Source organism: Thunnus albacares, chromosome 20, assembly GCF_914725855.1.
Source record: "Thunnus albacares chromosome 20, fThuAlb1.1, whole genome shotgun sequence".
Taxonomy (NCBI): domain Eukaryota; kingdom Metazoa; phylum Chordata; class Actinopteri; order Scombriformes; family Scombridae; genus Thunnus; species Thunnus albacares.
Window position 1 is genome coordinate 17,484,037 of NC_058125.1, and position 25,569 is coordinate 17,509,605.

General features: G+C 40.0%; 1 protein-coding gene across 3 annotated transcripts; it reads left to right on the top strand.

Annotated features, from left to right (window-relative positions):
• Nucleotides 1-25,569, top strand: LOC122970811 (phospholysine phosphohistidine inorganic pyrophosphate phosphatase). Of its 3 annotated transcripts, none has more exons than XR_006399331.1 (7): nucleotides 1-185; nucleotides 463-650; nucleotides 1,790-1,943; nucleotides 2,325-2,388; nucleotides 2,495-2,587; nucleotides 4,477-4,667; nucleotides 5,044-5,135. XR_006399331.1 is itself a non-coding variant. In XM_044337077.1 (7 exons), the coding sequence occupies exons 1-7, from the start codon at nucleotides 16-18 to the stop codon at nucleotides 24,865-24,867; spliced, it is 858 nt and encodes a 285-aa protein (XP_044193012.1). In that variant the 5' UTR covers nucleotides 1-15; the 3' UTR covers nucleotides 24,868-25,569. The 3 variants fall into 3 exon arrangements, 1 of the variants encoding a protein (XP_044193012.1); XR_006399332.1 differs by having other exon boundaries at nucleotides 4,528-4,667; XM_044337077.1 differs by lacking the exon at nucleotides 4,477-4,667 and adding an exon at nucleotides 24,771-25,569.

Genomic DNA, 25,569 nt, shown 5'->3' on the forward strand with positions numbered 1-25,569 from the left:
TTGACAGGCCGCTTCATGTTACGCGCATGCGCTGTGAACACATACCACTTCGTCATGGCCGACTCAGGATGGCCGGGCTGCGCGAAGAGTTTGAAAGGTGTCATATTGGACATGTGTGGCGTTTTGTATGACAGCGGCGAGGGAGACGGGGTTGCCATTCAAGGGTCGATTGAAGCTGTGAAAAAGTGAGTGAAAAAATGAGCGAGACAGTGTCAGATTTTAGCGAGTTGCATGTTCAGGTTGCATGACAGTGAAAGAGCAAAGTGCATGCACTCGGTTATGCAGTGTGCTGCTAACAAACACAGTATGGATAGTAGAAGTTTATTGCAAGACTCCTCAAGTGTCTGTGTACATGTATGTTTTGGAGCAAGTTGAGAACTGTCAATATCTCAGCCTTACTGTGTTGCCATAAACTGTGGGCTCCACCCTCAGTCAGTCTGACCTCCTGACCTTTTTTTAAAGGCTCAAGGCATCTGACCTGAAGCTGAGATTCTGCACCAATGAGACCCAGGCCACAAGAGAGAAGTTTGTTGCCAAGCTGCAAAGACTGGGCTTTGACATCTCTGTATCTGAGGTCTTCTCTCCTGCACCTGCAGCCGTAGCTGTCCTCAAGGAGAGAGGCTTGCGGCCTCACCTGCTGGTGTATGATGGTAATGCTTTTGACAATATCTCTGGGTTGTCATCAGTGTGTGACTCTATAAGTATTGCATCTAAAAATATTCAGCTGGATGACTTTGATGATGATGATTTTATGCAGCTTTTCACTTAGTTTGGCGTTTTTTACAGGAATGTACCTACAGAAAATGACCACATTTCTATGATCAAGAAACTGTTAGGAAATGTCTACAAATCCTCTGTAAAATAGCTGTAAAATGTGTGACACAGCAGAAGTTACGTAAAAACATTTTACATTAATGTATATTTCTTGGATCTGTTAAAGGATAAGGATGGTGATATTTTGTATTTTTGTTATTGTCCACAAAAGACTTAAACCAACAATATGTTAGTCCATCTCTCAATACTAACATAATAAAAACTAATCTGAGCACAATAGTTTTTAGCAAAAATTAAATAAACAGGATTAAATAGTTAATTTGAGGCTATTTTCAGGCGCAGATTTAGTGCACAAGTGAGTATTTCCGGCAGCAGGAAGTAGTATGTGCAATGGACTCAAAATAAACTAGTTCCTATGTTCATTGTAATAAAGCAGCATATCACCCAGCACATTATTGTGGCTTGTTGATGTGTTTTTAATAGTTTTTGGACAACAATGGATGTTTATGAAACAGAATAATAAGCTATATCAGACTTTGGCCACACAGTAAATACACTACTTGGTTTTGGTCTTTTCTTGGGATTTGTTGACAATATAAAAATATAGCACATCACCAGACTAATCCTTGAAATCACTGGTTCTCAAAGTGGGGTCCGGGGACCCCCAGAGGTCCTTGAGGGGCTCCCAGGGATTCCTTAGCAAAAAGGGGAATAATTTATTTTCACTATAATTCCACCCATAAGTAACACAATGACAGAATGTATGACTGTTTTTGTCATGAGTTTCATACGCTTTCTATAATAAAAAAGCAAAAATCTTATCAAATGAGGGACCCTGGGACAAAATCTTATCAAATAGAGGTCCTTGGTCTAATTCATGTCAGTTTAGGGGTCCTTGACCTGAAAAAGTTTGAGAACCACTGCTTTAAATGACCCATCCATAAAAAGTATTAACTCTGATTTCTGTGACACCTTAAGGTGTTGCATTATGAACTGTGTGCTTACTCTTCTGCAGCACTTCTCCCCGAGTTTGACAGTGTTGACAAGTCCAAACCAAACTGTGTGGTCATTGGAGATGCATCTGAAAAGTTTTCCTACCAGAACCTGAACGAGGCATTCAGGGTCCTTATAGGCCTGGAGAAACCAGTGCTGTTCTCTCTTGGCCAAGGGTATGAAGATTTTCTCTTTGTCCTTCAAGTTAAAAGTAATTCCTATATTGTTTATTCCACTTGTTATCTATACATATGGTGAAATGTGCCAAAAGTTGGGTAAACATTCCTATAGGAGCCCAGTACTAATGTTAAATGACGTTTTGACTTGTGGGTATGAGGCTGTGCTGTCATAAATCTACTGAGCCCTGACAGCATTCTCTAACCCTGACCTAACATATCCATGCCGAAAGACACTCAACTGCTTAATCAAGCATTTTATCTACATTATATCTATGTTTGCTAACTGCATTGACAAGTAGATAAGAGTAATAACCATGAAATGTAAAATTTCTTGACAGAACCAGACAAAATACTTGTGGTGATGTGCTTTCTTTATAGGAGGTACTACAAGGAGACGGATGGTTTGAAATTAGATGTAGGAGTTTTCATGAAGGCTCTAGAGGTACAGTAGGTGCATAATTTGCATTGATATATAGATTAAGAATTGATAACTGGCATTGTGCACAAACGAACAATCACTTATTATTGTTAACTTTTTGTTCCTCCAGTATGCCTGTGATTTAGAGGCTGAAGTCATTGGAAAACCATCCCGAACATTTTTCCAGAGTGTTCTCAATGATATGGGGCTTCAACCACATGAGGTACATAACAACAGATGTGCTGCGTCAATCTATAATACAGGCTTATCCAGGACACGCAAGTGTAATGTGTGATAATGAAGATTCTTATTCAGTTATTTGATCTTGGCTAAAATACAACATTTTTTAGCTTTGCTTTGAGAATTCTTTTGTGGTTTGAGTCTGTTTTGACCTTGTGACTGGACTTGGAAGTAAATTAGGGAACTCAGAAATGCTCTTGTTAAGATAGAAGGCATGTGGTTGCTCGGTTTTCAACAGGCCAGTTCATACAGAGGGTATGCACTTTTTTGTTGCCATACTCGGAAGTTGCAGCGATCGCAACATTTTTACAGACTTCTGAAGGCAGAGAAGCACTATGACATGATAGCTTCAAAGGGATTGTGTTGTGTTAAATAACCAAGGACACAGTTATAGTTTTCTGAAAGATATTTCTGCCATTCTCCCCACATACAAACCCTTAACTTAATTTTAACCAGGTTGTCAAATCCTTCTTTAGAATAAGACCACATGTCTAAATGCCCTCAGGCTTTGTCCTGTGTAATTGCACTTCCCTTGCGTAGAAGTACAAGTATACACTATAAATATACAGTATATGTGCCAGAAAATTCAATTTCTGGCCACATGTCAATATAAACAGACTGACCGTTCAGTATGTTGTACAGATTATATTCAATTCTTGTGGCTTTTTACTGTTTCAAGATATTAATTTGTTTTCCTCCCAGTTTCCTAGCTCTACTACTACTACTTAAGAGACATACCTAATTAGCTGGATGCACCTCCCTGTTGTTAGATGGATGTATTTAGCCACCAGCAGCTGTAACAGCCAAACTGTTCATAATAAAGTCTATGTGTTGGAACCTATCATAGAAGAAAGCCAAAACAGTGCCTGTTTGGTTGCATGCTCTTTATTTCCCCAGCAGGTGACTGAACATGTGTTTTAATGTCTTTCCATGCTATCTGCACATCTCGTGTATCCCAAGACCAAGGAATCCACTCCATCACCACAGTCTCGCTAAGCTTATCTATTTTTGAACCAGGCAGTTGTCACTCCAAGAACGACGGGTTCATCTCAGTTTAAGCCTCTCTCCATTCTCTGGATTTCCTTCCTTTCACTGACATGGATGTATCCTGAGCTATAACTGCTGCCCTTTCCAAAGCCTTCAGTTACTCACCCGGGCTTTCATGCAGGGATGAGATTTTTTTTCTCAAAGTAGAAATTTCTTGTTCATTGAGTCATTTGATTATAATCAAAATGAGTCTGCTCCCTTTCTGCAGACCAATGTCATTCCTTTCATTCATCTACCAAATACTTGAGAATATCTTCTCTAATCAGAGGTCTGAGTTCTATCACAACAACTGGCTGGACCCGAGTCAGAGGATTCAGTCTGGCACACTTAATTCATACTGCACTCTGTCGCTGTCTCTCTGACTATGATCCTCTTCCTGCTTACGTGCCTGTTGCATTAATAAAATCAACCTCCCATGGATCTCTTACTACCTAACCATGCACACTTGACACAATCACACTGAGAGAAAACACAATCCTGTTTGCTCTCTAGTTGTGCTTAAAACTAATTTGTGCTTTCTTATAATCTCATAATGCTAGCAAGTGTGTAAAAAATTGGTGAATGCTTCCTGTCAATTGTGTGGTATGCTAGGAGCACTATCCTGTCTTCTTATCATATCACTAACCTCCTTGCATTCAGTCTTGCAGCTTACCATGAATAATGCAGCCTATTGAGTTCATTTTTAATCATCCCAGTTTCCTATAACTCTCTGATAACGCTTTGTTCTTCACTGTATAGTCATGTATGAAATATCTTATTATGGGTCATGTCTTTGTCCTGTCTGCCACTTGTTTACATTTTTACAATTTCTTTGAAAAAAATAAAAAGTTAATTCTAACAGGCAATGGTGCGAACTCATGGTTGTGTAACAACAAGCTCCAGGTCAGTGGAGAGGACAGCTGAGCAGATTTAAAAAGAAACATGAGGAGAAAGGAGAGCAGGCTGAAATGGATCTGCCAAGTGCTAATGATGTTGAGGAAAGAAGCAGGAAGATAGCCACTATACTCAGTAAAGATGTATGTCATATTTTTAAAAAATTATGCAACCTCATAATATACTGGTGTCACCGACTGATAAAGTTAGTAGACTGTCACCAGTGGCGAAGTCTTCTTCCACCAGGTACCACAACTTAACATCCCATGCCAATTTTGACCCTTTACACAAACCACAAGTATATTTTATGGCAACCCCAATCTCAACCCCTTTAGCAAACAAGGGTTCATGTCCCTCAGTATGTATCCCCAGTATATATATGATGAAGGTAGATAATTCAGTTCTTTCAGTTCTGAAGCATTTTTGTAACTCCACCTGCACAAGATTATCTAAAAAAATCAACCTCAACTAAATTATAATGTTCTCTCTTTCTTTTTTTTCCTCTCTCCTCATTTGCAGGTAGTGATGATTGGGGACGATTTGGTGAATGATGTAGGTGGGGCCCAACATTGTGGAATGAAAGGCGTACAAGTCAGAACTGGCAAATACAGGTCAGTGACATCCTGAATCCACAAGTACTCTGAGTGAACTATGGCCTCCTTGTGTCTACTCCTACTCAAACCTGAACATGACTTTTTATTGGTCGCCACCGGGCAACAGGTTGTTAGTAAAGTATCCTTTAACCTCTTAAACTCCCACAAGGACGCCAGCCAACATTGCTGTCTTTGAGAGGCTGTAGCCACTAAGTTTTAAAGTTTTAAAGCTAGAGTGATGATTCTGGTATCATATGAAACTAGAAGACCTAAGGCATCCATTGGTACCATGTCATGATAGCTTGTCAAGTTAGGCTAAATTTCGGCGAGGGAAAAACTGGCATGGCCATTTTCAAAGGGGTACCTTGACCTCTCACCTCAAGATATCTGAATGAAAATGTGTTCTATGGGTACCCATGAGTCTCCCCTTTATAGACATGCCCACTTTATTCAAATTCCCATGCAGTTTTTTGCATGCAGTATAAATGTGTTATTTTTGCCTATTTTAAAAGAGGTGTATTTGAGTATTTCTTCATAAACAGTCCCTAAACAGTCTTGGTATTGCATAAATTGGGTATAACTGGAAAACTGAGAATCTTGTGCATTCAAAGAGCCCAATTGTGTTCATGTGTGATGATGTTAGTCCCCATAGTAGCCAAACTTGACACACAGTGCCGAGCTGCGTCTCAAATTAATCTTCAAGTTCCCAGCTTTCAGATGATGTGTACCACTTCTATGTGGCATGTACTGTTGACCTGCTATCTCCCTCTAAATATCCCCGCCCCCCTAAAAAAAGACAAAAATGGGTCTATGATTGGAGGGGGAGAGTGGAAGAGGTTAACCATGTCAGTATCTGCCCATCTGCAGTGATACCAACTCCCTACTGGGTTGTTCTCTAGCTAATCTCTTCTTTTAGACCTGGAATTTTAAACATGTGAAGACAACCTCCTTAGAGGATAACATGAAGTAGCACATAAATCATACTGTATATCATTATTTAATTATTTTTTTTACTTAAGGTTTAACTCTTTCGAAGAAAAAAAATCCATGTTACATATTTGTTACCAAAGAAATTCCCACATTTTATATACATTTATAGTTTATAGTGAAATCAGGAAAATCTATTCGACTTCTTGTCAGGAGAGGGCGCCCTTACACCAGGATTGTGATTCAAAGTTTCCATCATAATGCACAGGCTTCCTGTGAGCCTACCACCTCATTTTTCAGCTCTCCAGATTTGTTTATTTGATTGAGAATCTGCTGAAAATAGCTTTATTCTCTCCACATGTTGAATGCTAGTCGCCCACAAGGTCGTAGTCACCGAAGGATTTACGATCTTGTATCTGGAGATTGCTGGGGCGCCTTTTCTTATGGTGTAATTACAGAAACATATGGTTGATTATTTTAGAAGAAATATGTGGTGCTTATGGCTAGAAGAAGAGAGAAGAGTGACTGGGAGTAGGAGGGGAAGCTTTTATGGAACTACACGATATATCATATACAGTATATACTATTCATGATAATGTATGTTCATAGTCACATGGTAACTGATGTTTTAAATGGTGTTTCTATATGTAATACTACTTTGCCTTAAGTCTTATATGTGTATGTAAATCCTTTTAGAAATGAAAGGGGAATCCTGATGGTCTAGACAACCACTTTTCAATTTTCTCATCTCAAGCACAGCACCAATTACTATGAAGTAGTGGTGAAGAGAAGTATTCAAATTCTTTATTTAAATATTTAAAAGTAGCACTACCACCAGTCCTGCATTCACATACATATTTAAATAAAAGTCCAAAGTATTATCAGCAAAATCTGCTCATTTACAATTGTATCATAAATTATTCATACTTCATAAGGGGCATTTGAATGTTATAGCTGGTCCTGGTGGTGTTCCATTAAACTCGTCTTCATCTACAAACTGCTGCTCTGTACTGCTTTGTAATTTTAAGTACATTAATGTAATGCATTGCGTTGTATTATCTGAGTTTTGATATGAGTAGCATGCAAAAACTCAATAACTACTAACTTCTTCTATACATGTAGTGGAGTAAAAGGTGCAATATTTCTCACAAGAATTTAGTAGAGTACTTAAAAATAGTACTTCACGGAACAGAACAAACTATTATTTTCCGCCTCTGCTGTGTAGGACATGAAACCTCTCTTTGCTAATATCGCTACCATTTGGTTTGGCTATGAATCAGCGATTAGTCTGTACCACACATGATGACCTGCTCCACTGCTGTGGACTGGCATGGAGGTCGTGGTCATGTGACCAGAGAACGCTGAGTAATCTTCTTGAGCATCAGTCAGCTCTAATCCTGTCGTTAAGAGCACAGTCACCCACTGTAAAACCTCTTCTCTGTCTGTGTGGAATTATTCCCCTGTGTGTGACAGAGATACAGTATGTGTGTGTGTGTGTGCACTCATGTGTGCTTATTTGCATGTTGCTGGCATATATGTGCATGTATGTGTAGCCTGTACATACTGTATATGTGCTGGTATATGTGTTCTGAAGCCAACAGCATGCAGTGTTTCAGTCAGCACAAATATAGGAGACTGAACTTCATCTAATGCAGATTCTCAGTAGACTGAACAGAATCCATCTTGTTTATGTGACTTCACAATCTTTTCCCAGCAGCTCAGTTCGGCTCCAGTGTGCTGACACTATGAACAGTGTCTGAGATAGTCAACTAAACACAGGATAAAGCTGATTGAATGATATCACTGCTCATCCCAGAGGAGAGAGCAACTGGTTAGACTAGAGGCACATATGTGGAATCAGTATTGTGTTACATGACGTGTTGTGTTTCAGCTGTGGGGGTCTAGATTTATGGACTGATTGCTGAATGGAGTTTATATAGTGAAACACATGCATATACAGACATACTACAGCATAGTGTATTAAGAGATATTACATAACAAGTTCCTTTTTTTTCAGAACAATACATTAAAATGACCCTGTAGACCCTGTATCAAGCCTAAAGTAGTATTTTGAGGACTGTGCTCAAAGCATTGAAGTTACATCATCCTTTGTCAGTTTTTGTCAGTTTTTTAGTTTCATACTTTTAGTCACACTGTATGATTTTTTTTAAGGGTAGCACAAGATTACCAGTTTGTACCAAAAACAAAGAACCTTTTGATATTAGATGCTGAAGAAGCTGTTGTGTTTTTGAATTTATTGCTGCAATACCTGCTTTGAATAACTGGTGGTTCACGTTTGTGTAGGTAGTAACAGAAGAAACTTTGCCTCTGAATGACTGCCAATAACAAGTAATAAAAGTTGTGCATCAAATTAGAATTTATGTTTCTAAAATGAACTGTCATTCACTCATTAGACACCTCCATAATATTCCAGATCCCTCTCCCGATTTATTAGACTATATACGTTCCCCAAGAACAAGAAGAGAAGCAGTGACAGTAACCGTAACGTTTCTGTGGGACTGTGAGTGAGGGGGAGACGTGAGATTTAACATTGTTTAGCCAAACAGGCCCCGTGAACCCAAGCTTGCTGGGAGCAGCTATAAACCCTCAGTCAGATCTGTGAAAACACAGCTGTTTCCAAGTCAACCAGATGCTGCGCAGGCCTCCAGTTCCCATCAGGCTCGGAGAAAAGACTGCTTCAAATACCCCAGGTCCGGTGACAAGACAGGAAAGGAAAAAGATACAAATCACAGACAAATCTAATCATATCAACCTGTATTTAAAGGATTTTGACTTGACATACTGTTACTTAGTGTCCCATTAGAGCTTAAAATCTTTAAGCTTGATTTAAGTCCTTTAAAGTTGGGGTTTTGTCGTGTGTGTTTCTACTGTTAGTTTTCTCACCTTTGTTTCTCCAAAAAGAAAGGTAAAAAAAATACCATGTGTTAGGATAAATGGGTAAATGGATACCTATTGTCCTAATCATGTAGGAGGGTTTCACATGTATATGCTCACACTACTTTTTCGCACTGTACGAATGTGCTTGTTATTATACTTTGATAGCTCCCACAGTTTAAATTCAAAAGTGTGGACCAAGCAAAGTGATATTACAGTGAATACCAATTATGGCTGTTGAGAATACAGTATAGGCATTATATAGGGGTAACTGTAATAGGGGAGTGTTCTGCTAGCAGTCAGCCTTCCCTTGTTCAGAATAATGAGCGAAAGTTAGCACTGTTTCCTCAGGGGAGCCGGAGATCCCATTGCTCTTTAATGTAGAACAGGTTTCCAAAGAGGGGCCTGCACCAAGAAGTGGTTGGAAATTAGACTGGCAGTATGGAGTTCTGACTGCAGATGTTGATCAGCTGCATAGGAACAATCTGCCGACGCTGAGCTCTGGTCCAAACCCTGCTCACACTTTCAGCTCTGTAGTTATGTGTTGAATGGTAGTCATAGCAGTAGAGCTGCATATAAAATCTCAGTACGTAAATACCATAGTATTGAAAGATGTTGTGTACCAACAGTTAGTACCAAATGCTTGGTCAGATTGTGGTCTTTGCTTAATCTTTGATCAGATATTTCTTCATTTATATTGCTCTTGGACAGATGTTAGTTTTAAGATTGAATTAAACAGAAAAACAGAAATTCCTGAAACAAAAATGGAAGGTTTCTGTAGAAACGTGTTTATAGTAACCAAAATTTTGTATCAAAGCTTTATTAATACATTTTGGCCACTTCAGGCAGTGGAACAAGCTGTATGCACAACATTAACATATTATATCCTTGTGATATGGCAAACTTGTTAGCAAACAGTTGCTTATTTACACATCTAGCAGACGAGGAGCAACATTAGCATCCATTTGGACATTTGGAATGAAGTCTCTGGCCACCTGACAAATGTAAATCCAGTATTCACTCTCCGTCTTAGTTCTGTTTTGGTCTAAACTCCGGAGGGAAATCCAGCTTTTTAGCCACTAAATACTGCAGTACAGTACAATATTTATTTATTTATATATGTGTTTATTGGGACCATGTACAGTGTTAAACATAAATGTTACCATTTGATGTACTGTACCAGTACATACAGTAGCTTCATCTGCAGTCCCTTAGGCAAGTCACAATTAAAATATATAACAGCACAGTAACAAACAGTACAAATAAAAAAAAAAACCACACAGGACACATAATACAAAATTGTTAAGCTACACACAATAGCACATCACAAAAATAAAGAGTGGAGATGCCGGAGAATGAACCCAGGACCTCTCACAGTACAGTACAGTACTACAGCACTATAGTATGTTCACCAACTGGTTGCTAACTTGTCAGCTGTTTGGTGCTGTGCAGGTAGTGTAACAACAGTGGGTTTATCAGGGCTTTTTTGCTGAAAATAGCTGCCTGTTGCAAGTGGTAATGAGGTTGATGACAGTGGTGAACACTGTGGGTTGTAAAACCAAAATAATATGCTCAAAGTTGCCAAAAATACTCTGTAACGCTGAGCGGAACTACAGAATATGTTGATAACTCTATTTCTGATGTGCCACGGTAGCCTACTGGCTAAGACACACGCCACACAACCACAACATCCGTGCTTCGAATCTGGCAGCAGACCTTTGTGGCATGTCACCCCTACATCTCTTTCTCCCTTCCTTTCCTGTCATTTCTCTACTGTCGCTATAATAAAGACATAAAATGCCCAAAAACTATGGAAAGAAAAACAAGGTAATTCTCCTTCAGTTTGTCACTATGAGCAGCCCCTTTCACATAGTCAGTTGATCCATTGTTAATATAAAACTAATGATTAGTGCAGCTTAATATTGTGTTTTTTGGACGGGGTATAGAAATGGTATCAACTTTGGTAGCAGTATCAGAAAATATGCAATGATACTAAGCCCTACAGCACTGCGTTATTTCACCTTAATGTTTAAAATGTTAGCAGTGTATGATACTGAGCAGTCATATTACAAGGATGCTTCTATTTTGTCCTGCGGCTCACACTTGTATGTTGTCTTTTTAAATAGTAATCTCCTGCGGTCTGTGGCCTTAGAACTGACTGGTTCTCTGTTCTTGTTTCTGTTCTCTTATCATAAAGGAACTACATCAACACACAACCGAGCAGCTTTGAAGCTTCAGATGTGCAGGTTAACATCGTGCTGTTCCTTCATGCACTACGTGTAAACCGGTTTAATTGCTACTGCTAGGTAGCTGACAGAATTACTTTCTGAACCTAATCATTGAAGTTGGATTTCAGGCGTTTGATTTAAACATACACACCCTCTGTATTGACATTTGTATTTCTAGTGAAGAGAAAATAGTGTAATGATGTGTCAGATTGCAACGCTGTATTGATTGGTATTTTGAATGAGGGCCAGAGAGTTAGAGGAAGCCCTTCTGGATTCCCGTTGGAATCTGGCAGAGAGCACACAGCAAACATTTTCACACAGCAGCAACCATCTTCAAAATGGTTTACATTGTAAACCTCTCCCTGTGGCCAACGCTTGACTGCTAATGTGAGTGTTGAGGAAACTGTTTTCCAAGCAGGCTGAGCCAGATTATACCTCTCCAGAGAAAACTACTCCCTGATGGTACAAACTATGAACTAGTTTGCCGAAACCGCACCCTGGTTCATGCCCTTTCTGTCTGTGGCTGTCACTGAGGGACTCGACGGGAAGTGAGCATTGTGGGGGGGGGGAGAGGGGGTCAGTAGCCATGTGATTACCATGCAGATTAGTTTTCCTTAAGTATTTTTACTGTGCTGAGTGGGATGCATTTGCACTTGCTACTCCAAGCTCACACCATTTAGAAACATGTGAGAGAACATGCAAGGGTTAGTGTAATGCTGCATTCATGCCATGTCGCCAGAATGGAAAGAACATGAAAACCTCACCTTGGTAGCTTTCACACATTATTTCAAAATGCCTCCATTCTTAGCTTTGTAGGCACACCAGATAATGTAAGCTAAGCCTAAATTAGCTGTTTCATATCATGTTGCACATTTGTGGAAGTTCATTAGCAAGTCAGACAAGAGATAAACAAACAGTAGCTTCTTTTTAATTAGCTAAATTAATTGTATATGTGTTAATATTGTTTTTTTCTTTTGATGTAACTACTAGCAGTGGAGTATTTGCAGCCATTTTGTCTCTGATTTGTAGACTTTTCTGTTGTTCATTTTGCTAACTGGGAGATATCGTAGCTGACAGAAATCTTTGGCTTTGACTACACCTTACAACTAGCAGGCTGAACAGTTTTTCCCACTCTGGTGCTCATAATTGTGGTCTCAACAGTGTGACATGAATGTGGCTTTAGCATGCTAATGTTGGCATGTGACAGATAGCTTTCATTAGTCTCAGGTTTGAGCTCAATGCTGAGTGAAGCCTGATGATGTAGCCTGAAACATCCAAAAATGTCTCAAAATGGCCACAGTACAGAGGACAAGAGGAGAGATTCCTCTGGCGCCATCCTTAAGCCAAACTTCACACATTATAAACATTACTTTTTTGCCCCACTCATAGTAAGAATCTAAGAAGAGCTAGAATAAATCTTGTCTCCATTTTTTTTTTTTATCAATCCAACACTTTCATTTTCTGGTGCATAGTCATATTTTTTTCATCTCATGACTGCTGTGAACTGTGCAACATGTAGTATCAAGTACGGTGGTTAACACACCTTATCAAAGAAGCTGTTATATGCATGCAAAAACACATGCACATATGCACACATACAGCATTGTGCACTGAATAACAGTGCACAGTTGTGTGCAGCAGTTAGAACACACAGTTCTCACCAGATGGTTGGTATGCAAATGCTCATAGCTATCACTGTAACTGCTACTCTTGCAATCAGAGTCATCAGAACCAGCAGGCCTGAGACAGATATGAAATGAGAGTGAAAAGGATGTGGCTTGATGCTATATTAAAAGCCATTAATGTGACCTATTAATTCTTTTTACAGACATGGTATTGCATGGTACAGTGCGTTTCTCACAAATGCTAAGAGTACTATGTTGACAGTAAGATGGAGAGAGATAGATCCTTTTTAATATCTCCTGGTACTAAGGAAGTATAATATTGTCCTTGTTAGTCAAGTTCAGGTCAGGTCCAGAGGAATCAGTTGCCAGTATCCACAGCTTAGCATGGGCTAGACTGAGATGATTGGGTGACGGACATAACTTGTGATTAGTAGGGATATCCAGAAGAGATTTCCACTGGTTCCCATAATGAAGTCATGCAAATGCAGCCATTATCAGTACAACGAATAGAAGGAAGGACTGCTCATTAGGAAAGCAAACGGCCCATCAGCCTGAGCAAACAGATTTTAAGAGTGAGAGGCAGCTCCCACAATGGGAAGATCTTCAGCTTAATGTAATATAGTTGTCAGGTTTGTGTAATAATTTGTGTAATATGTTGTGTCAAAATATGATATTTTCATATTTGTTTTCCCAGTACTTCAGTTTCTACAGTCTCTTCTGCTTCTGAAAACTGCACATACATCTTGAATGCACCATACATTGTTTCTACACTTCTACAGGAAATCATACTGCTACGTAACATTTCAAAATTAGCTTGTTGTGGAGAGTTATTTCAGAGTTCACAACTTTCCACCCTGAATAAATAGTTGAACGGAACGCTTCATAGGAAAGTGTGAACATTTCTCTGCATTATGTGAGTCTACAGAAAGGTGATGCTCTTCCCCTCTGACATAAACAACCTATCAGATCTCCATTCTCGTGAAGCAAACAGACAGTAGACTGAACACAGCACAGCAGTGTTAGGTGTATGCACGGGCTTTGTCCTCTTCAGGTCTGTGACATTGAACCTTGACAGGGCGACTGTGTATTCAGTGCATGGCTGTGGTTGCAGCTTAATCTCCTTTATAAACTGAGCACTGTCCCTGGGTTGCCTCTCAAGTACATACTGTATTTCAGCCCTAGCTTATCTTTCAGTCCTCGACTAGTGTCCTATAGCCTCAATGGCTGTGATAATGTGCATGGTTTCAGGTGTGTGCCCATCAGCCAGGGAGTGATAGTCTGGAACGTATATGTCTTACTATATTTTAAGGCCTTGTTTGCATGTATCGCCCAGAGGATGTCACACATGATAATGCCTTTCATTCTCTTTTTGGAGCACGCTTTTGTAGACCTAGTTTCAATGTGTGATCGTGCCTGAGCAGGTTATACTTAAGTTGCAGTTTCCCTGTGCTTTTGCTCTGCCTTGACCTTTATGAGCTGTTTTTCACTATGGGCAAGTGTGCAGTCATTTTATAGTGTCGAGCACAACAGCACACCCACACCCTGTCCTGTTAACCACTGTTAGGACATTAGTTTTGTCATTGTGGGGGGGAAGGAAGTGAAGTTATTTCATTTCACCGTTCTCCACTGAGGCTGTGAGCTTAACAGCTTGTAAACCCTACAGCAACAGTTTTTTTTTCTGATTGTGTCACTGAGGTCTGTTTGCCTCTGTGCCACCACAAAAACCCTTAACTAGGGAATCACACTACATGCACAACATGGCCTTTGAACTGAAGCAGAATCCACAGGGATCCTCTTTTGTGCTCAGGTCCCCCCCAGATCATCAGAGGAACTGAAATCAAGAGCGTTGTGACCTGTTGCATTTTGTTTGTTTTGTGGCAAACAGCAAGGTTCAATAAACAGTGTGTGGTGTGTTTCTGTTCCCCAAAATGAAATACTTAAGGCCCAGAGCAATATAGAGATGCCACAATATACATACTGTACGCACATGATCATCAATACATATAAATCCATGTGCTCATTGTGTCTCACAAAACAATACACTCTAAGTGCGCATACAATGTCAAAACAGGATATACTGGCAAGAAATACCAGAGTGCTGATAACATTTTACATTATAATAAATTAGCACATAAGTATATAATGAAAATACAAAAGAGCAGAAGCAGATTTCAGAATCAAAAGTCCAAAACAAAAATCTAGTGTATGGATAAAAAGTGCTCAATAAAAGAAGGAAATGAATAACATATTCTAGAGATGTGTTGCTCATATTGTCATAGTAGCATAACATCTTGCAGGCTAAAGTGTACTCATCTTTCCATTGGTTTAATCACTCATTTTAGTCTTGTCCAATAATTTCTGACCAGCCTCTCACAGTTCTCTGCATCTCCTTTGTCAGTCAGCATGAGAGCTTTGGCAGGATATTTGCATGAATGCATTGCATAAAAGTACATGTTGCATAAGGTTTCTATTTCCATTACTGGATTTCCCTTCTTTTTAACAGATAACACATGAAAGCTGTTGTTTTGTTGGTTGGAGATGTCTTTCCTGGCTAAATGTTCACACATTATCCTTTTGTATCCAGAGGTTGTTGAGTTGTTCAGCTTTGTTTCAACACTTTTTAGAGTGCCTGCAGCATTTTTTTTTAATCATATTTGTAGAGTTTAAAATGCATATGAATTTAGAAACAAAACAATGTTTTATAGTTCTCTACACTGTAAACATATATCTTTGATTACATAAGAGTTGTGGTCAAGAGAAGCATTTACCACAACTCCATGCGGTCACACTAATTAACTTAGAGATTAATCTATCTTTCATCCCATTCCCATGGATTGAAATCGGCAGCTTTGATGAGAATGTAAACACAATCAATTCTGGGAATGATTTCCTCATCCAGTGAAGCACTCTGTTGTTGGCTACGGACCCAACACTGCTTTGTCATTCTTTCCCTCCATCTCTCTGTTCCTAACATTTACATTTGTATTTCAATGCGTTTAATAGAATATTAGTGAAAACGTGAGTTTGGATTATCCAGGCCTCACTGCCTGTAGGCTTGTTTGATTGCGCTTTCACAGAGGATGGCAGCTCGGATTCAAAACAGTTGCAATTGATTCCAGTGGTGACCCATACTCATGGCAAAAAAAAAAAAAATCATAGAAACTTCTGTATCCACTCTTGCAGCATAATATGCCTCTCCATTGCCAACACAAATTTTTTACCAAAATACTGCTACATACAGTACACATCCATATTTAGCCTTTTTAACATTTATCATTTGTGACAAACGCTAGTAAATGCAGTTGTGTTCAACAAAGATAAACATCTAATTGCACTAGTGACAAACAGAAGCTCAGTATTTTGCCATCTGTTGGCAAAAATGTATTTAGAACAAACTGAGCATACAAATGTACAGTGGAAAAGTGGACTGTGCTGCAGCAGTAGTTTGAAAAGTTGAGAAAAATGGTTCTCCATTGTAACTACTGTTAATCCAAGCTGACAAGAACTGCTACTTTTTGCATTGGGGCAAGGTACAACACCTTTCAAGCCTACCAGAGGTTAGTATTTAATAATAAAAACATAGGTTTTCAGTGGAGTAATCCTTAAACGTGTGTCTTCCCAGGCTACCTAGTAATGAATCTGTGCGAGGGACAACAAAGCTAGAATTTGGGAGAGTAAAAAGGGTAAAGTGGGAGTTGTTTCCATCTGTATCTGGAGTATCTTGCTGTCTTTCCTCAAGCTATTTTTTTAACATTCTGTTTATAAAAGAAGAGAAATCAGATCGTAATGGAGTCCAGATCCAAGATGAATGTGTCAGTAGCTGCACAAAGAGGTTAAAGAGCCCGGCGAAACTCTGCTGGGTGCCCGAGCTTGGCCTACCATCCGTCACCACCCCGGGGTGACAGCTTCCCCTGCCTGCAGGCTCCTCTAAAGCCTGCCGTGCGTTATAAGTCAATGAGATATTAATAATTAACCAGAGCTTTTTTCACAGTGAGACTAGACTCCCACGGCGAGACAAAAGGAGCTGGCCGGGTCTTGGCCACCGAGCCTTTCGACAGTACTTTTCCACCCATGAGAGAGAGCGAAAGAGAAAGAAAAAGGAGTGAGAGTAGGAGAGAATCGGAGAGCTAAAGCCCACAGATGGCAGGCTGAAACATAGCACTGCCTCTTAAATACATGAACACAGGCCCTTAGCCGTTTCAATGGGGATCCAATCCCTCTTGCAATTACCAATAGACAGGCTTCTTTGCTGGGGGGGAATTGGGCCCTTGCCTGGTTTCTGCTAGAACAGTTTTTTTCTCCTAATGGTTTGTGCGTGTGTTTGTGTGTGGGTGCAAATGTGCGTTTGCATCTTCTGTACCAGAAGCAGGTGACTCAGCAGTCCCTTAGTGCGAACAAAACACTCATACACAGTGAGATATAGACACACACATACCCACACACAAACGAAGGCTCAGCAAGTCATCAGCAGCACTGCTAATAATAACATGCTGATGAAAAGAGTGTGGTTAGATCTGGGTCACATGGATCTCTGCTTATTGAGCACAACACTGACAGGACAGCTTTGAAGTGATAGTGAGAGTTTACTATTCTGTGAATTTTGTCAAATAAACAGGGATTATTCTCATCAGGTGAAATTGTTTGAACTTCTGTGATGACTTTTTTAATAGTGAACTATCAGCTTTATTAAATTTTTACCTGTCATGTAGTTGACTTCAACAGAATGTGACAATGCATTTAGCTAAACATATTCTTAAACTATTGTAATCTGCAGCTAGCACACTAATATTGCATATATATATATATGAACTTCAGTGATAACATTCGTTTTCTTACTAATCCACATTTCTTGATCCATCGTAATCTGCAGCATACATTTATTATGCAGGGTCATCAATTGCAGTTGTGACTCCTCACCATCATCTAGTGCCCCGCTTTTGAGCCAAGTTCATTAATCATATAGAGCTTTAAAGGCGCACCAGCAATTTTACAATTTTACAGCCAACTGGTTTTGCAAAAATCTTGTTGCTGTATTTGAGATATTTTCAATGTATTTTTCCAGGCAGCCATTGGTTCTCGTTCCTTTTTATACAGCATGAAAATCATTGTAATCTGTCACAGTGAGCATTAAAGAGTAACTGCACCCACTCTAATAAACTTGCTTTCAATGCCAACTAGTTGCGACACCATGCTTTTTCCATAAGTCCAGTCAGTTTTATTTATATAGATCAACATCACAAATCATTAATTTGCTTTACAATCTGGCTTTACAATCTGTAGAGCGTACCACACCTACCTATCTTTAGACCCTTGATTACCAATCAGCACACAGACACCTCCCTAACCGTTCTACATGAAGGTTCACTTATAAGTCTTCAGAACAGACCACAACTGACCACACCTGCAGTAGCTTTGGTCAAATTTATACCTGTCAATGCAGCAATACTTTTCCTCCATAAAAGTGTGTGAGTGTGAAGTCACTCTTTTGGACCACATAAGTGGTTTTGCATATTTTGGCATGTTTGCTACAAACTGTTTTCTTTTTGTAACATTTTGCAAATCATTGTGCTGTGTTTCAGATTGTTTAAAGGAGATCTAACATGCTTTTCCTTAATGTCATTATATATATATATATATATATATATATATATATATATATATATATATATATAGTGTTTCAATATCAGACGTTCATATTAAACATGGCCAAAGTGTCAAATAATGAGGTAATGTATGTATGAGCAAAAAGCACCGGCTTCAGACTGCTCTGAATGCTCGGTTTCCACCAGTTTTCTCTACTTTCAGCCCGAGCCAACGTTGTATTTCTCTATATGGCCAGTTCACTGCTCCATTCTGCTAACCTTATGGCATTTTTCCGTTGTTTTGGGGGTAGTTATGCTGAGCCATGACTCGACTCGAGCTGGCACGCTGTGAGTGCCATCACACAGCACAGCAAAGTAAAAAAAGTTGTTTACCTGTTGGAGGTGTGCTGGTCATCTGCAGCTCTTTATCAAAAAACATCATCACTGGGGCTGTTTCTGTTTGTACTATTACTCCCTGCATTATTTCTAATTGATCCGCTGAACAAAGAGCTCCAAATATATCCACATGTTGTTGTTTTAACTGATTTTAGCGCAGTTTATGAAACTCTGCTAATTCGGTGAGGAACAATTTCCTGTAAATTCTTCACAATAATTTTCTCTCCCATATTTAGTAATTTAAAAGCTTTCAATATTAAGCAGTAAAGCAGGAAATGTTGGCAGGAAAATCGGTGGTAACTTAACACAACTCTGTTACAGCTGCCCCATCAGTAGGCTTCGGAAAGATGGCCAATCAGAACAGAGTGAGCTCATCAGGATGGGGGCCTTAAAGAGACAGGACTGCCTGTTAGAGACAGAGGCTGAACTGAGGGGCTGCATAAAGGGTCAGTATAGGATAAAAAAGGAGTTTCTCAAACTGTGAGTCATGCAAAACTACTGTAATGGAGTCCCAGAATAAAAATATAGACTTGGAAATGAGCATAATGGGTCCCCTTTAATAGATTTTTCCCACTTTTTTTATGCTTGAAAATCTATCAGTTCACTCTTAAAACTTGCTTGAGTTATGCAATCCATCTCAGTGATTATTAAATCTGCGTTTATTTCCCTCAAAGTGACATTATGGTCGCAAAGTAATGCAATACAGACTTTTCAAATCAGTCTTCTCTGCACTGCATTACCGCAACAATAACAGAACTCTGACAAAAATGAATACAGACTTGATGTTCTCTGTGCTAAGTTACACATGTATGAATGGAAAGCAACGGCTACTTCTAATTGTATTCTAGTTGAACCTGCAAAAACACTGCTATGGTCCTTTTTTGAATGTCTCTGAGAGACAGAAAGTGAAGGTTTATGGTTTATGTCCTGTTTGTTTAGCTTCGGATGTATTTGTGGTTGAGAAGAGTAGAAAGTTTCCAGTGGGTGGTTTTGACAGTTCAGGATACTCTCTCTTTGTTTCTCACTGGAGGTTTTCAGAGTGCTACAGGATGGAAAAAATCAAGTGGCTCTTGGTGCTGCAACAAGGGAATCCCCTTTGAGTCTTTCTCGATTGGAAAGAACCGTTGATCTGTGTAAAGTGCGAAAACCATACCGCAGCTGTTTGCAGATCATGACTCTACATTATACAGCCTTTGTACAGTAAAGTGATAACGGCTGCTGCATGTCGACAAACTCAGTAAAGGATGTGAAGGCTCCAGCGTAGCATCTGTCATTTCTGTTGCCATAACATGCACGTAACATGGTGGTTTCCACAGTTCAGTTGGGCTGTTTTTCATAAGAGGCTGCAGCTGTATAATTTCAAGGGTGTTATCTGTGTCTTGTTGGGTTCTGTAAATATCAGGTAGAAGAGAAAAGAGAGGAAAAGTGAAGCTGAAGATGATGGTGATGATAAAACCAGGCTGGAACATCTCAACTGGCTCCTCTCTTTCTCTCTCTCTGAGGATCCTGATGCACCATCAATCTCTCCCGTGACCTTTTATTAACAGAGCCAGTCAAACTGTGATTACACCCCTAAGGCTAAGATTCTTGCAATGTCACAGAGGACCAGAAAACACAAATGGTTACACACCTTCCTTGTGCATAACGTTGCCTTACCTTCCCTTTTCCCCCAGGGCAAAGGGAGAAACCTTTTGTCTTGTGTTAGTATCTTATGTCGCCCACAAGGCTTGACTGAACATAAAGGCTATAGTCATCATCAGAATGTTTTCTGCTTCAGGTTATGGTTATATCGTATTCTTGTGTGTGAGAAGAGGCAGTGTTTTGCCTGATGGTGCCTTCACTCGTCTGGTATGAAAAACGTACTTCTACACAATGAACTGGTTTGAGTGTTTTTCCGTCCCTTGCTGGCAGGCTGACTCTTTTCTTTTCAGTGTTGTCGTAGTTCTAATAAATATGATTCCCCACTGCAAACCCAGGTGACAGCATATATTTACAAAAAACTTAGGCTGTCAAAGTTTTGATTTATTTGAGGAAGAGGATTTTGGACAGAAGAAATAACATGAACACTAAAAACCTGAAAAACAATAAGATTTAAGCTTCAAAGTAAACCTACTTAGTTGCACGCCCACTTGAATTTATCAGTGTCCATGTTGGTTATCTCACACTTGTTATCAGTGTTCCTCTTTTTTATGCGGTTGATCTGTGTTTTGCATAAGTAGTCGTGACTTTCAAACTGTTTCTTTTCACATATTAAAAACTTTTGCTTTCGTTTTAGCCAATTTGCAGTTCAGGGTGATGTGTCTTTTTAAGAGCTCTTTGGTTACTTGTTTATTACTTTTAAAGCTCACAGAATTTATTGCCATAACTCTTTCATTGCTCATAAATGCTAGCTTCAGTCTTATAGGAACCATCTTTGTAGTAGTGTTTGTGATGTAAATCATTTTCCATGAGGAGTTTACAATATGTTGTCTACACCCAGTTGATGATCCACACTGTCAAAGGCATTCAAATCATTTCAAAGCTTCAAGGTTTCCTGAAAACAAAATATTTATCTGTGTTGAAATCCAGCTGCTGGGAAGCAGACTGATGCCCGGTTTCCCAAAAGCTGTTCTGCATGTCACAGATTTTAGACCAAAACACTGAGTGTCATGTACTGTTGGCTTCTCTGTTCTCATGTATGCCTTATCTGCTTTATCTGCACAGTTTCAAGCAAAATGCCTACTCAGCAAGGGTGAAGAGGTTAAGGGAGAAGTGTAAATCTAAATTGGGCATATGTGACACTTTTGCTTCCTTTTGTGTGCACATGTGTGTCTTTGTGTATGTGCCAGTGTGTTAAGTATTAACTGATGGGAAGGTTGTTGTGCCTTTCACCCCACGGTCAGCTACCTTGACAATGAACCGGATTTACCTGAACAAAACAAAGGAGTAAAAACTCTCAAATGCTGATGCTGAACCACTCTATTTCTGTATCATACCTCATTGCGCTCTTATCTTTGATGCACAGCTGACTTTCACACAAGCACACTTTCTGTATGAGTCATTCGTATCCACTTTCGTTTCATGGTGGCACAGTGTGTCCTTATAAAAATGTATCTCCATGTTTTATAGTGCTAAGTATCATGTTATATATCTGTTCATATGACACTCCTTAAGCCACAATAATCTTATATTGCTTGAGCAGTATAAACATAATACCCATGTCCTCGTGTCCAGCTTGCACAACTGTTTAATCCACCGTCATGTCATAGCTTTTATAGGGGATTAGAGGTCTATGTACCTGTTTTTAAAGTATATGGAATAATGTTTGAGATTGCTTCACATGAAACCTCAAACCAAAACTGATGTTGATTTATTTCTGTCAAATGGTGAATCCAGGACTCAACTTATTGTTTTACTTCTGCCCAAAATCCATCTACATTTCCCTTCTGCTTACATACTTGTGATCATTTACCAACTTTCCAGTGAAGTTGTTAGGTCTTTCACCGTGGTGGCAGCTGTGTTGAACTAATTTCTTGGCTGCTTCCCACCTCCTACCTCATAGCTGACCTCATTACCACGTGAAGGCTGTGCAGTGTCAATCAGACTCGGGGACCAAACCTATCTCTTCACGTGTATTGATATTGCATTGACCTGAAGGACACGCAGCAAGCCGTACATTACCTCATCGGTAACACTAGCTGCATTGTGCTGAATTTTGCATGGTCACATTGACCTGGTTACTCCTCCATTATTCATGGCAATGGGAGGAAAGCAGTAAAATGAATACACACATGCATGTATGCGTGCATATCTAAAAGGTAGAGGCCACAGGAGATTTAAAGGAGCATCAGGTTGGAGGGACACTGTGGTCGACGCTGTTGGACTCAGTGCTTGAAACATAAGAACCATGCGGTTACTTGCTTGTGTACTTGTGCCTGTGCGTGCTTATGTGAACCCAATCAGTCCTCGGTCAGAAAAGAGTGCAGGAGCAATCCAGCACAGGAGACATAACACCCCGACCATTAGCGGACCAGCTCACATAACCCAAGAGCTGGCGGCTGACAGACATGCGTAAACACATGGCACCGCTTCCCCGTATTCACCGCGGCTTCAGTATTCAACACCTCTTCACCCCCCCCACTGGCCTCTTCTTTCTGTCGCTACACTTGGGCGGCTCACAAATATTTGCCATGGTCCTCTGCAAGCTCTGAGAGGGCAGGATTAATGGTGGTGTGTGCCGCACACCCCGGACCAGACAAAGCCTCCCCATCTGGCGCTCCAACCCGTGACTGGGGAACAGAGGCAGCACACAGAGGCTGGTCAAGACAGCCAGGGAGGGGGGGGGGGGATCTATAGGCACCACTTCATAAATGAGCAGGAGTCCTGGGCAGACCTGCAGATGAATGAAGGGGGCGTCTCCGTCTTTTGATGTAATGGGGAGGAAAAGGGTCCTGCATGCCGGCCTGGGCCTGGTGCCACGCCAAATGGATCACATTTCCCTACCAGCTGATTAAACAGCCATATCTGCATCCATCACTGGGCCCTGAGCCAAAGAAGGGCACATAGGCAAGGCTGCCTAATGCCTCCTAAAGATTTTCCACTAGGAAGGCTTGGTCAGTGGACCCTGATGTTTTTGGCTTGTGTCCTATGTTTTTGTTGTGATTATTTCTTTCTTGTGTAGAAACACAACAGTCTGCTTGATAATTTATACTTTAAACTGTATATCTCATAACCTATACCCAGCACTAATTATAATACACATAATGGCCTGTGACCCTTTAACAAGAAAAAATGTCTACTGGCAACCCCTCGTCATATTTATGTCTTTTAGCCATGAGCAATTAAAGCAGAGAACAACTTTTTCCCTTCTCAGATCATTTGAATAATTTTCTGATGCCTGAAGAGGTAAAATGTCCTTATATTCAACAAAGAACAAGGCTAAGAGTCTTCAGCCATGCTAGCAGCTCTGTGAGGCTGTACACAGGCACAGTGGTACTTTGAGCTAAATGCTAACATCAGCATGCTAAAATGCTCACAATGACAGATATCTGCCATGTACATCATTTTAGTTTAGCATATAAGCATGCTAACATTTGCTAATTAGCATTAAATGTAAGTAGTTTTGCCCGTATTTGGTCATAAACCAAACCAAATGTATTGGACAAACTAAAATTTTGCCGTGATGTTGGCACAACATGAATAGTCAGGGGAAAACCCAAAGGGAGTGTAATTCATCCTGAGGGCACATGAATATGTGTACCAAATTTCACACCAATCCATCCAATAGTAGTAGGTCCAGTCAGTCTGGACCAAAGTGCTGGACCAGCAGACCAGCGAAATATTAGTAAAAATAGACTTAATTTTGAGTAGCAGATATATTGTAAAACCTATTAGACCCACTGTATCTTGCAGTTGGGTCCTTTCTGAGTCCCAACGCCCAGCTTGTACACCACTGGCCTAAGTCACTCAAATTATTCTTTCGCTTTTATTTTTAGAAAGGGGTATTTTTGGCATTAGAAGTTCTCATTAAAGGCCCCCTTTGGTCTGTTTTAGTTGCCTACAGATATATTAGAAAAGTCTGGAACACTGTGTGACAGCTGGTGATAGAGACAAAAACCATGCACTACCCCGCAGGGGCTTTTGGCAAGCAGCAGCACAGACACCTTTTAAGTGAGGAGATAGCAACACAGCAAATATTCAGTGGAAAACCTCTTCTTTTTTTTCTAGTATGATGCATACTCTGTTGATCATAAGTGAGCTCTTATGATCATTCTGAGAAGACATAGAGCCTATTTATTATCAAAGCTTTGCCCTTAAGCTAAACAAGACAAGCCTGTAAAGTAATTCTGCTCAGTTCTCTTCACACTGAATCCTCTTAGACCATCATATTCTGCTCTGTTCTGACAGCATCAAGCTGCTGGTCTTTCTCGTTTACTGACCCTTGTGTGGCTGGTGTTTTGTTCCCGTTTGTACCTGTGCTACTTGTCCTAAAGCTTGTGATTTTTGCTTCTCCTCCCTCAGGCCCAGTGATGAGAGGCACCCAACGGTGACAGCTGACGGCACTGTAGACAACCTGGCCCAGGCTGCGGACATGATCCTCAATCAGAGGAAGCACTGAGAACAAGGCAGCAGACAGTGGAACCTCTGACACATTTACTGCCACCCTAGGTGATACAGGCTGGTGCCCAGTAGTATTTCCATTTAGTGTTTCCAGTGGGAAGGGTGTACCACACTGAGGTAATTCAAGTAACATGTCAAAACAGTACAAATATACTGTATACTGAAATAGTGTCCAAATACTGTATATCCTGTAACTGTCACAACTCATTGTAGTGCCAAATATGGGAAACACCCAGCCATCTGCTGTTCCACATATTGTAGTGTAAAACAAACTAAAATGAAAATTGCAGAACTGCTACCAAGGTCTGCAAGAGAGACTTGAACACTGTAGAGCTGTACTGTGGATTTGCCAGTACATGATTGGCATAGATAAGATACCTCAAGCTAACATGAATGTGTCTGTAACCAGCTGCTGACTGACAGTTAGAGGGGATAAGTAACGCTGTGTTCAGACTCCCTGCTAATGTTACACAGTCAGATAATTTTAGGAGCTACTGTGCATGAAGACGGTCCAACTGGAAATGCACAATTGAAACGTAGCTGTAGAGTATTTTAACATATATTAATGGATGTAAGTAAACTCTCATATGTGGGTAATGTAATCCCTTTACACAAAGCCTTATTAATGTAGACAGAAGTCAAGCATTTGACTTTGATTATTATGAATAAAGCTATTTTAGTTGTGTTTGATCTGTTGAAA